Source organism: Cricetulus griseus, chromosome 4 (genome assembly GCF_003668045.3).
Source record: "Cricetulus griseus strain 17A/GY chromosome 4, alternate assembly CriGri-PICRH-1.0, whole genome shotgun sequence".
Taxonomy (NCBI): domain Eukaryota; kingdom Metazoa; phylum Chordata; class Mammalia; order Rodentia; family Cricetidae; genus Cricetulus; species Cricetulus griseus.
Window position 1 is genome coordinate 54,010,591 of NC_048597.1, and position 13,608 is coordinate 54,024,198.

General features: G+C 47.7%; 1 protein-coding gene and 1 pseudogene across 2 annotated transcripts in view; both read right to left on the bottom strand.

Annotated features, from left to right (window-relative positions):
- The window catches only part of Sema5b (semaphorin 5B), a 43,006-nt gene that overhangs the window by 22,568 nt on the left and 6,830 nt on the right, over positions 1-13,608 (bottom strand). For both annotated transcript variants that reach the window (XM_035444106.1, XM_035444105.1), the window contains exon 3: positions 10,698-10,743. In XM_035444106.1, coding sequence (XP_035299997.1) covers positions 10,698-10,743 — 46 coding nt within the window. The remainder of the gene's footprint in view (positions 1-10,697; positions 10,744-13,608) is intronic.
- Positions 6,940-9,080, bottom strand: LOC103160735 (annotated as a pseudogene).

A 13,608-nucleotide genomic window follows, 5' to 3' on the forward strand; every position in this document is an offset into this window, starting at 1 on the left:
TTCATTATCTGAGACCGGTGGTGGCTAGAACAGTAATTTAAAGCAGTAACTCACTGGAGTAACACTTAACTCCAACTAGCTTTTATACACCCCCATGTATCTTAGACTCTAATTCAAAGGCCCATTTCTTCTACCATGCCTCTATAAATTCATTGTTGTTCTTCGTTTAAAAGTATAAAAGCTTGCTTTGGTCATTTATTTGGATTTCATTGTTATGTAGAGATCTCCAGGTGTGTGTGAATTGTGAAAACATGTATGGCATTCTCTGGTTAATCAGCCTTGCATTCTTTTGGTTCCCATTTAGCCAAAACCTTCAGAAGGAGTGAGGGAGTGCAGAGCAGATTCGGTTCTTGTCAATATTAGCATATTCTATTCAGTGCTTTTCTTGACTGGCTAAAGCAACTTAGTGAAGAAAAGATCTGTCTCCAACTGTCAAGGAGTATGGTCCATCATGGCAGGGAAGGCATAGCGCTTTACACCTCGAGGCTGTGGCAGTAGGAGCTTGCTCACATCTGGGAGGGCGAGGAACCAGACAGCAAGCCATAAGACAGCAGGGCTATAAACCGCAAGGCCTGTCGCCAGTGATTCATGCCTCCAACAAGCACCCACTTCCTAAATGTCACACAACCTGCCAAAACAGTGCCACTACCCAAGGACAAAATATTCAAATGTGGGAAACCCTTATCTTGCCTTTGGTACATGACTGTATTGTTGGGTAATGAAATAACAAAGAAATTGGCTTTATAGAAGCAATCTACTCAATATATTGTAGCAGTAAAGAATGTTTGGAGCTAGGAAATGATCACCAATAGTCACAAACAAAGATTTCTGAGGAAAGTACCCAATACCTATGCTGTAATCTTGCCAGAGTCCAAATTGATGAAGCCTGTAACAATCAATGTACACATGATACAGGGTCAGAACATAAATAATGCCACCCGGATTGTAGCCAGAAATATAAGGAAACTATTAGACAAATGACCAGGTTTCTTCAATAAATAAATTCAAAGAAAGAAAGTAAAGCAACATTGTTTAAAGAGGCTTAAGAGACATTTAACAAGCTGTATTTGGATCCTAATTCAAACAAAATTATTTTTGATTTTTTTTTCTGTCCTGAGGATAGCTTCTTCACACATGTTAGGCAATAGTTCTACCACTGAGTTATGTCAGCCTCATACTGAAATTTTATGACAGGATTAGGAACACTTTGGAATTTAGTGATAAGAAAATATTTTCAGGTCACTTAGAAATAATCATTATCATTAAGAAATGAATAGTGAAATCTTCTCTTTTTGGTTTTTGTTTTGTTGAGATATGATGTCATAGCCCAGGCTAGCCTTGAACCTGAGGTCATCCTGCTTCGGTCTGCTGGGATTATGAGTGTAAACCATGCCTCCCCTGAGACTTCCCTCTCTCTCCTTTCTCCCTCCCTCCTTTCCACGATCACCTCATATCTTTCCCCCTTTATTTCTTTCAACTTAAGTTTTTTCCAGTGCTGGGGATGGAATCTAGAACTTTCCCTATGCTAGACCAGGGCTTTCCCATGGCACCTTATCTCAAGCTCTGTGTACTGAAATCATGGTTGGTGTGATGTCTGAGATTTGCTTCAGATGATCCCTAAAAGGGAAGTGGGAACCCTGGATGTAACAACAAGTGTCACCCTGAGCAAACACAGAGTGTCCTTGTTTCGTTGTACTATTGCTTTCTCATGTTTGTGCTATTTTACATGATGGACAACTGTTTTGTTTTTTTTTAAGATTTATTTATTATGTATACAGTACTCTGTCTGCATGTATCCCTGCATGCCAGAAGAGGGCGCCATATTTTATTACAGGTGGTTGTGAGCCTGTAATTGGCTGGGAATTGAACTCAGGACCTCTGGAAGAGCAGCCAGTGCTCTTAACCTCTGAGCCATCTCTCCAGCCCCAACAACTGCTTTTAAGTACCAAACATCACATTGGAAACTCTGTGGGTGGACTTCTTAGGTGCTTATGGGGCTGGAAGGTCTCTCACTTAAGCTTCCCCAGAGGAACCCCCATCTCTGTCATGCTCTTCTAGAAATCTGGTCTCTGAACTCACTGAGTTTCTCCAGCAAAGACTCCTCCATTCTCTAGCCTGGGAATGGGATAAGGTGAAAGATTTAAACTTGAGTTCCTTGTTCTGGCCCAAACCCCATGAGTGCCCTCCATCCTTCCTACAGGCTCTAAACATGCACTCTCCACTGGGACTCTGGAGAAGTGATCTCAGCCTTTTATATTGGGTGAAGGAGAGAGATTAGGAGACCAGGGTTCTGGGCTTTCCGTTGAGAGTGTTAGTCAGTATCCTATTTTAGTTGTCTTTATTCTACAATAGCCAGTACTGTAGGGGAACCTGTAGCCACGCCTGCTTGGGGCTGGCTACAGGTCTGCCTGACCACGCCCTCGTACCTCAAAGAGTCTGAGATTTTCTGGAGATTCAGCTTGCTTTCCTGCCACACCCCTCTGTAAGTTATTCAGATCTGCTAAGTCAGAATGATCCTTCTATCCAGTTCAATCTCCCAGAAAGATTAAATTTTTTCTCCACAGACATGTTCCCTCTCATTCTCTCTGTTGTGTGAGTGTGTAACCTGTTACAACTCCCCAGGTGCCTTTGGTGGGTTCCTGTGAAGGAGTGAAGATAGGCATACACCATGCTGTTAGCATAGGGATGAATGTGGTCTGCTTGGATTGCCCCAGAAATTCCAGGTGAGGATCTTGGGTAACAACATCACTGTGTTTCCTGTGCTATGAGGAAAGCAAGCAAGCCACCAGGATATGATTGGAATGGTCTCTGTGTGGACATGGAAGCTCCCCTAGACACGCCAGAGATGACCACTCGGCATCAGCACCATCTGAGGATTGAGTTCACCACTGAGCAGAGTCTAAACTACCAACAGCCCCTGAAGGGCACACAAATCAGTCAGAGATGGCACTGAGGGGAAGTCAGGAGGGCTGAGTCCTGAGATGTTTACAAAAAAGGGTGATTGGTTGCCAAGATCGAAGCAGATGAAGTCACTGCATGAACGGCTCATGTTCACTGGGTAAAGCATAGGGCACCTAGGCACATGATAGGCTGACCTTTAAAACCATTGGCTGGCTGTTTTCCCCACCCTGTGGTCTTTTGCTTTAAAAGATGCTTGCTGTGGAGCAATAAATGAGTTCCTGCTTGACTAGACTCCCTGCTGCGTCTGATTGTCTCTGGGATCCCGGGATGCTGGGGAATGGGTGAGCAGGGCACTTACCCTTCCTCCGACCCAGCTCAGCCTTCCGTGGTTGGGCTAAGACCCTGCAAGCCCCAGTGCTGGACCCAAGTGTGGTGGGTGTGAGGTAGTCTAGAAGAGAATTGGGATCACACCACAGTGTCTTCACAACCCCCAAAAGTCCCATTTCATGTTTTGGTGTGTATACATGCCAGTATAATCATTTCTGTTCTTACAAGCCTTCTGGTACCCCAAGATCTTAACACTGTAGCAGATAGGCCCCAGAACTGCACTGACATAGGTCATTCATGAATGCCTACTTGCCAAATTCAAGCTAGCAACATGCTGACCTCCCAGGCCCCAACATGGTAGGTTACACACCTCCTTTGTGAAGATTCTCATGGCCATCAGTTGAGTTATGCTGATACTAACAGCTGAGCCAACTTGATTTCCCTCTCTTTCTCCTCCTCAGCTCCTGCCCCCACTACCCCCTACACACAGACGTGCGCACATGCTTGCACACTCACACACACTCTTAACACTCAAACATATGCACACACATGTACACACTCTCAGATTCACACACATGCATACACACACTCTCATACTCACACACACATGCATACACACTCACACACATGTGTGCACACATGCTTGCACACTCACAACATACTCTTATACTCAAATACATACACACATGCACAAGATGTGCGTGTGTGCGCGCGCGCACACACACACACACACACACACACACACACACACACAAACACACACACACACACAGCTCTGTAGTACTCAGGAAATAGGAAGGAACTGGGGATTTCAATTCTCCTTAAGGAACAGTCACTTACGTCAACTATTTAACAGGGCTTAGGTTCTTAGAGGTCCCTTTAATGGACACTGGTTTGCATAAATTGCATTTAGATTTCTTTTTAAACAGATGTCAATTATTTAAAGTATCAATAAAACACTTGAGGTTTAAATTGACTTAAATCAGACTCTGGGGCCTAGTGGACAGCTTAGTGTCCCCTCCCCTGTCAGTGCAATTCTGTAGCTCATTTTCAGTCTTGTTATGCTGCTGAGCAGCTTGTCATAGTCAACACCCAGGACAGGGGTTGAGCGGCTCCACAAAGGGTGTGCCAGGTCACATGACAAAGTTTTCTACTCAGGCCAGGCAACTGACCAGAGCCCCAGGCCTGCCACCAGCATCATGGAGGAGGCACTGGATGGTCCTCTCACTTCCTTACTTGCCTTTGTGGCCAGACAGTGTCTGCTAGGACAGCTACCAATGGCATAAATGTATTAATCTTCCTCTGTGATTCTGTCAGAAGAACCCAGCCTGAACTTTAAGGTTAACACCTAGGAGACATGCTGGTGAAGGTAGGCTCTTGGTGCTCTTGGAGTTGGTTTGTAGACTACGTTAGAGAACCCCACTGGAGCTGAACCCCACTCCAAGCATGAGCTCTGGGGGTGCCATAAGCATCCAACACCTCATCAACCCTGTACTGGTCAAACAAAACCCCAGGCCCCAGTCTGAACATACAGAAAGATACAGACATGACTTATGTCCTGGAGCCCAGCTAGTAAGGAGGCCAGAGGAGGTTGAGCCAGCAGGGTGGTACCCCAGGTAAAGCTTTCTTGACATCCTACAGCAGTGGTCCCTAAATTTAGTTACCCATTGCAATTACTTGTGAGCTTTTGAAAACCCCAGTTTCCAGGCTGTACCCCAGAGCCAGCCCCATTCGCATCCTAATTTAGGGTAGCCAGCTGTGTAAGCCAGAAACATAGATGTCTCCCCTGTGGTCCAAGCATGACTAACTCCTCTAGGGGGTCACCTTTATATAGAAGTCAGCATGTCTGGTGATCCTCAGGTTATATGAAGCCATGGCCCTGTGTGACCCTGACACCTTAAGATTTCCTTCCTGTCCTCCATCTCTCTTCCACTGCCCCCTTCAAGCCTTTCCATCACTCAGCTGGACAGTCACAATTGTCTCCTGGCTGCTTCTTCCATGACTCCAGTCCCTGCTCTGGCTCAGGTGACCTAAATGACAAGTCTATTCCTGTCACTTCTCTGCTTAAACTCATTAATGGATCTCTATTGCCTTCCAAATAATATGTGGACCCTCCCCACCAGCTCAGCAATGAAGACCCCTCTTTCTCCCAGGGCCTCACTTCCCTCTGGGATCCTACTCTCTGATCCGGCCCCTCCCGTACTATGTGCTCTCTCATTCCTATGTTCTCCCCTTTGCTTCCAGGCAAACACAGCCTTTGAGCTGGAGCTCAAAGGCAACACCTCTCAATAGCTTTGCAGACCCTGCTGGGCCTGGAGGGTTCCTCCTGCCTCAGGGCCACCCCCACCCCCAGCTTCTCACAGCTCTGCCATTATTTCCGTACATCTCACTCTTCTGCCTTTAGCCACTCTCCAGGGCCAGCTGACCTTCATTTCCAGACCATGGGAAACCAAATAAAAAGGCAACTGCCAGGTGCTCAGGGCAGACCTCCCTGGATCAACTGCTTCACAGGAGCTTCGGAACCTCTGGTCTGGCTCCCCACGTCCCCGACCTGACAGGTTTGGCTTTGTCGCCTACAAATGCCAATTAGAAGTTAGTCTCTGGGCTGACCCCTGTGAGCATGAACTGCTGACTCTGGGAACTTGGCCTCCCTCCCTTAAGCCTGCCTTGCAGGGACATGACACATGGCTCCCCTGCAGGAAAAGGAATCCTATTACCTTCTTGTGCACATTCCTTGAGGAAAAGAGATGGGCTTCACCTTTTTTTTTATTTTTTAAAAATTCAAGCTTTATTACTTGTTTGAGGGGCACTGTAATCAAGTGAAATGCTTAGGCCATTTAAGAGAACCAATGAATACCCACCACACAAGGCCCTCTGCTTGCAGGAATAGATAGATCTGTGGCTCTGCCTGTGCTGTACAGAGTCTATCTATTCTTAATGCCGACTCCCATCTGAGACAGCCAGCTCCTCCTGATGCCAGTGCATTCACTGGTGATGATTTTCAGTTTTCACCTAACCCCATAGGCTGTATCTTAGCCCATCTTCATTTTTGTCAGAAAAACAACAAAAAGGTACCTAATCTAGTACAGCATCCCCAGCTATTCAGGGACCAAATTCCAGATCCAGACGACAGGGAGTACTCTACTGTTGCATGTTCCTAGTCCTGGTCCACATACCTGCTACCCTGATGCGCTCTGGGGTTCAATCCATGCCTACATCATACATGTCCTGTGAATATACAAGGAGTTCACAAGCCATCAAGTATAAAGTACTTTACCTCACGCCCACTGCGTAGAAGAGATTGATTGGCCTCACCATCACACGATACTATAAAGGGAATCTTGAGAGACTTACTCTTTCTAAGTATGTGTATGAAAAGGGATGAGGCAGAGTGGAAGTGAAAACGGTGTGCTCACTCCAGGTTAGAGGGAAACAGATAAAGTATCACCAACTTTCTGAAACACACTCGACACAAAGGATGCAGCCAAGTGCCTCTTCTGACCTCCTCTCATAACTTGTGAAAATGAGAAAGGCCAGTTCTGCTGTTCTGTCCATGACACCTATAGCAACTATCAGATCTGACAAGAGACTGACAAAAGGTTATGAAAGACGAACGTCTTAGTCACATGGAACAAATATATATATATATAAACACACTAAGGAAGTTCTAAGTCTGACATGATTTCTCCCAAACTTGCTGTCTTAGCTTTATTGTTGCCCCTCCTGCAACATGATGTGATGACTGATGACGGAGGGACATCAGAAGCGCCAGAAGGAGGAAGTCAGAAAGCCTTTGGGGACAGGAATATCCCTGCGTTGCAGACATTTCTCCAAGAACTGCTTCAGGCGTATGAATGAACCCATCTGTCCTGAGCTTGCGATGGCTTCAATTCTGGGGAAGTAGTCCTCTTTGATGAGAAGTATCATTTTCCAGAACTGGACCCGGTACTGCTTCATGAGGGCATTCCCACACACCTCCAAAAAAGTCAAACATGAGAGTGGCTGTCATATCTGACGGAGGCTCCATGTTTAAGATCTGTGCCAACCAGCGCCAGCCATGATTTAAGCCATGAGGATGAGCCTCTTGCTCATGGCTACTGGAGCTGGATAATGGCAGCATACAGATGGATCCTCCCAGACATTCATTTTAGAAAGTTGTCCTGTTGCTCCACCTTAGAATCTGTCACTTGGTAGCCAAGCATCATTGATAGTCCTCTAACGCCGTCCCTTCCTTAAAAGGTGGGTAGAAAGGAACAGAGTAGGGACACTTCTGGAGATTAGCATGGATGAGGTCTCCCACTTTAGGGTGGAGCTCCCAGATACCAGATGCCACCACTGCAATGGGGAATGCTGCCTCATGGTGAGAGGCTACTTCCTCCTCCCCTTGTTTCACAAATTTCTCTGCCAGTTTGTACTGGACAAAGTCCTGCCTCTGTGGGTTAAGAGTGACAGACACAGAACGCCCACCAGGTTTCCTGGAGAGCAGTCTATGGATCTTTTCAAAGACCTCCTTCAGCTTTGAACCTGCAATGGTGGACATCTGGCTCACTGGGATGGTGGCTGCCTTCTGCAAGTCCATCTTTATCTTTTTAGCCTGACTGTCTTTGCTGCTGGTCAGGCCCTCAGAGGCCAACACACATCCTGAAGTTGCTGATACCACCACATCGTACTATCTTGTACCTTCACCTGCAGGTCTTCATTCTGTGTCACTGCTGGCCCTGGACTGTGCATTGGGGGCTGGGTGGGAGCCCCTGAACATTGCTGCACCTGTGATTTTTGCATCTTGACCCGGGCCTTCTCTTTATCCTGTTTCTTCTTGACTTCATAGGCTCTGGTGATCTGCTCCAAATTTGAGAGGAGGTCCTGCATTTCCTGCAGGGTTTTCTCAGCCTCAGCTTGGTTCTCTGCTGTGGGACAACCACTCTCCAAAGTGGTGCGAATGATTCCCAGAGATAAGGCTACACAGCTGGTTGCCCTGGGTCTGGAAGGCAGCCAGGTGGACATTCAGCAGGTCCTTGTGCTGACTGGAGGCATCCAGCTGCTGGTTAAGCTGAAGGACCTCCTCTTGCAGGGTGTACAGGCTGCTCAGACAGACTTGGACTTCCTCCTTCCAGAGGTGCTCCTGCTCTGCCTGCTTGACACGCTGCTGCTCTGCCTCCCGAAGCTTCAGGTTGAGAATGTTGGCTCTGTGGCGATGCTCAGCTTTTAGCTTCTCCTGGTGCCCCAGGGCTTCTCTGGTACTCTTCTCCATCACTTCCTGTAAGTCCTGGAATTCCTTATGCAGCTTCAGTGCCTTCAGCTCATCAAACCTCTTTAGCTGTTCAGATGTCATCTTCGAGAGGGCTCTCGCCTTCCTCTCCTGCTCCTCCTGCCACTGCCTCAGGCCCTCCGTTCCTTTCATTCTGTGCACCAATTCGTACATTCTGATGCAGCCGTCCACTTTGATCGCTCGGGAGGACAGAAGTGCAATAGGTTCTGTGTGCTGGGCTCCTATGTGCTCTTGGTTCCATTTGGTGTTGAAGGTGAGGGGGGTTCTGGAGTGCTTCTGACAGGAGACTTAAGAAGAGAGGGTCCAGGCCTGAAGCAGATCCAGAGGATGGTGAATTATCAGGAGAGTTCTCTTGCGTGTGGGGTGAGGTGTCGGGTAGGATGTGATCTACCACCCATCCAGAGTCAGAAGACAGTTTGGGAAGAGACGTGCATTCTTTCAAAACATCCTCATAGTGCATCATCCACTCGCGGTGGGAGCGCAGGCGGCCTTTGCTGGAATTTCGCAGTGCACTTAGAGTCTCCCAGCAACGACCCTCGGACGGACGGGACTGGGACACGGCATGGTGGGTCACCAGCGGCATCAGAAAATTCTACCAACAAAACAAACCTTCAAATCCGCCACCGAGGAAGCGCAAGCCTCTGCTTCCGGGGCCGGGCTTCACCTTTAGAATGCAAGTGTCCAGCGCCATGCTGTAGTAACTTTTCTTGTCATATGATCATATACCTGGCAGAAGCAACTCAAGGGAAGAAGGGTATTTTTGTGGCTCCTGAGGTATACCATCCCTTACGGTGGGGAGGGCATGGCAGAGTACATGGGGGCTGGAGTTATTTATGTTTGAGGCTCCTCACATCTTGATGGATCAGGAAACAGATGAGGCCAGAATCAGTACTAGGCTATAGCTGACCAGGCCCAAGTGACCTATATCTACCAGCTAGGCTCCATAGCCTAAAGGCTCTACAACCTCCCCAAACAGTGCCACTAACTACCCATGAGCCCCTGGAAGATGTTTCACCATCAGCCCACAGTATATGTAAGCCTAGACCTGGCCTTTAGAGGCTATTCATTAAACGTTTTTCAGATGGGTGGCAGATTGGCTTAGGGAAGGTATGCACTAATGGGCACATGGCATTTCCTTTCAACTCTCTCGAATTCCTCTGACCCCTCCTTTCCAGAGAGCACATCCCTTACACCCTTATATATTTCTTCTGGTGTTCAGCCAAGAGGTACAAGAGTCACTGAGAGTGTAGACCAGGTTGGAAGCAAGGAGACCAGAAGGTCAAACTGGCTTACCAAGGAGGTCTTCCCTTCTCTAACTGCTGCTGCTGCAAAACCCCATGCCCAACAGCCCACTTGATTAACGCCCGAGTTCTAACTAGATTGCTTGCATCCATCATCATTTTTCCCGAGAGTTCAAGAATCCGCTGGTCTAATACCGCCAAGCTTCCAGCTCAGTGTTCAATAAGTGCCCAACCAACACTAGACTGTTAAGACAGCTCCTGGACAGGTCAAGGGAAGCTCTCCCTCCCTGAAGAAGAATGGCTGTCCTTTCTCTATAATGTTCAGCCTCTGCAGAGATGGTTTGGCATCTGTTTCTCAATCTGGGATAACTGTTCTGGATCAAGGAGTCCCATTAAAAAGCCTCTCGGAGCACTTAGGGAATTATGCTTGGGGAGCCTTGCTTGGCAGCAGATAATAAATCAATCACAGTTCAACGAAAATGCCGAGATGGACCAGCATCTCTCAGGCCAAGCTAAGAAGGGAGCCAGAGACACCATTTCCCCTGAGGCCCAAACTCTGGGCCTCTCCTGCTGATTTCGGTATTGTACTTTGAGTGACTCACTGGTCTCATTTGCCCTGTAGAGACTCACTGGTCTCATTTGCACCCTGGCAAAGCCCTTAGTCTCAGCCAACAGGGACAGGGAGAGGAGACACCCCAGTCCTTTTTCCTTTCCTTGTCAGCACCTCAACATAAAGCATGAACCTGTGTGTGCCTCCATGTGAGAGTGGTTTGCATCCACTTCCATGTATCCTCCCAGCAGTGACTTTGATAGCAGGGTTTTAGTTTGTGACCAGGAAAAGAATAGGGGGCTCCTGCAGCTGATCCTAGGGGATGATTAGGTATCCTGCTACTTGCACTGCCCAGCTCCCAGTTTCCAAATACAGAAAAAGCACGGGAAGGGAAGAAAAGCAAATGTACCTGAAGGAGGGAAACATTGGCAAGGCTGAGTCTGAAGAGGTAGTTCCTGTGAAAACAGAACAGAAAAAGTCACTCTCACTGTGGGTAGGACTCTGACAGGCAACCTCCCAGCCCAGGTCTCATGGGGTGCATGGACTTAGGGTGAGCCAGCCCCAAGAAAAAGCTTCACCTTGGTTAGTTCATTGAACCTTCACCCAGCCTGGCAGTAGCTATAGGAAATTCCATTTTACAGGAGGCAGGTTGTGTAATGGGAGTAACCTACAGACTTCATGCTGTATCTGCTTCTGGCTGACCCAGCAAACACAGGAAGGAACTGCCTGAATCCACTGCTGAATAGAACTAACAGGATGCCATTGTTCTGAACTAAGTTCTCATAAGGGGTCTCAGCAGACCAGACTAAAAAATCAAAATGGAGTCATCCGTGTTCACATCGAATACTCCTCATTAAAGCAAAACTGGCCTTCTGAGAAATTAGTAAAAAGGAACGGCCACATTCCCAGCCAGCCTAGTTTCTGTTGCCATGATAGTAAAGTGCTCTCTGCCCTGAGTCATGGGAAGTCACCTGGAGTTAACAACAGTTAGTCCTCTGTTTTCTATCTCCCTGTGTCCACTTTACAGGGAAGGTAATTTGGAAATGTCTGGTCTTCTTTGTGCTGTTTCCACTCCCCGGACACTTCCCTTCTCTGTCTATACAGTCAAGCTCTTTGGCCATGTCCACCAGATTCTAGAATCAAGATAAAGTCAGTTAACATCTGTAAATTAACTGGCTTTGTTTAGTTCGTGACCTTGCCTTTCTTAACTACATAGCCTGTTTCTGTTCACTGAAACCTCAAGATGTCTTGCAGAGATTCAGATGGACCTCCCACATAGGCCCTGGGGTCCTGTGTGCAGCCTCATCTCTAGCCAGGGACTCTGGATTTGCCTTTTCCATAGCCTCTCCCTGGACTACTGTCTCCACAGCCCAGTCAGCACAGCACTGCCAGCCTCTATACCACTCTCATGTAACAGCTGGTGGCTCACGAGCCTTAACTGTAAGGATGATGATGGTGATGATGATGATGATGATGATGATGACGACGACGACAGTGATGATGGTGATGATGATGGTGATGATGGTGGTGGTGGTGATGCCAACGCCATTGTGTATTCAGCATCACCACTGATTCTGTTGTCCTTGAACTCTGCAGCCAGCTGGCCAAGACTTAGAATTTGGGAGTCACAGGGGTGGTGGGGGGACCCACTGGGTCAAAGTGTGTTGGCACAAAGAGTTTAGGCTTTGAGAACAGGCCCTGTAGCAGAAAGAGGTATGTTCCCAGCTCCACTGTTTGCTGAGGCCTGGTGGGCCTCAGTGTCTATGTCTGTAAAATGGAGAACTAGTTCATGCCTGACTTCTTGGAGACACATAAAAAGGCTTTGTTAATGACAAGCAGATGTAGCTTAGTTTTTCCAAAGAACCTTCTTTCCCTTTTCTATTTGCCTTTGGCCATCCCCTTTTCGGGTTCCTGAACTTTTTAGGAATAATTAATCTAGGAACTTCTGGCCACCTCAGCTGTACTGAGAAGAAATAAGGAGAGACTGGGCCAGAAAGGGAAGGAGGGGCCCTGCTGAAGGAAGGCAGGGGTGGGAACAGGACAGTTCAGGCTGGGAGATTCCTCTCCATGATTTGGCTGCTGGCCCAGAAGAAGATTCGCATTGCTTCTCCACTGGCCTAGGGCAGGGTGGCCTTGCCCACGACCTTGGCTCCAAGCCTCTGCTGTCCCTCCCCAGCCCCCTCTCAGGTCCTTGGCAGAGTTTCTCGGCCTCCATACTCTTGGCCCAGGGACAGATGGGTTCCAGCTTGTGGCTCTGCCCCAGCTGTGAGCACAGGTAATGCAGGCATCTGCTCACAGCTTTAACAAATTAGGGGAAACATCGCATCACTCAATTCATTTTTATCCCATCAAAAATCATGCATCACAACATCTCAGTGGGCTCTTAGGGGAACTGGGAGACAAGAGCAGGAAACTGCTGCATCCCACCCAGCTCCCGCTCCCATAGGTAATAAGGCAGGCTATAAATGGATAAAAACATTTCTCCAGCCTGAATTCCAGAGGGCCAAGGGTGCTGAGGAGAGATGGGGGAGAAAAAAACAGGAGTGGAGCATCAGAAAGAACCCAGGATTCAGGACATTGGCTCTAGGGGCAGAAGGGACCAGTCCAGGATGGAATGCCTCCCTCTCTAGGAAGAGCTAGGCTCAAAGGCCTAGGAGAAGCTGTGCCTCTAGCTATGTGAAGAAAACCTACAGACAGAAAGTACAACCACCTTTTTTATGGGAGACCCAAAGTGGATTGGGTGGGGCAGTGTGGCCACAGGCAGATGACAACCTCTTTGTCACTGTTTCTCCATCTACAAATGGGAGCCTCACAGCATCTGCCCCCAGGGCTGGCAGTAAAGCCTGGATTTTTTTTCTGCATCCGTGCCTTACTACACACTCTAGATTATCTGTTGTGTGATGTACTGCATGTGTTATCCGATTTATCACACAGATGCCTCGGAAAATCCTGCATTTTTCCAAATGCTTTCTTGGGGTTCAGAGCACAGTCTTGGAATGCTGCTCTTTGGGTATAAAAGGCATATATGTATGTTTCTGGGTTTGTTTGTTGTCAGGACTTATTATATTTTAAGGCATTGTGTGTGTGTGTGAATTTGTCTGGGTATGTATGTGTGGGAGCATGTGGATGCCATGACATGCATGTAGGTCCTGGGGATCAAACTCAGATCCTCAGGTTTGGCAGCAAGCTCCTTTATTTGCTGAGCCATCTTACTAGCCCCACTTGTTTGCTTTTTTCAGTTTTGCAGACAAGGCTTCACGGTGTAGCCTGGGCTTGTCTTGAACTCAGGGTGGAGCCTCCTGCCTCATTCTCCCTAACGC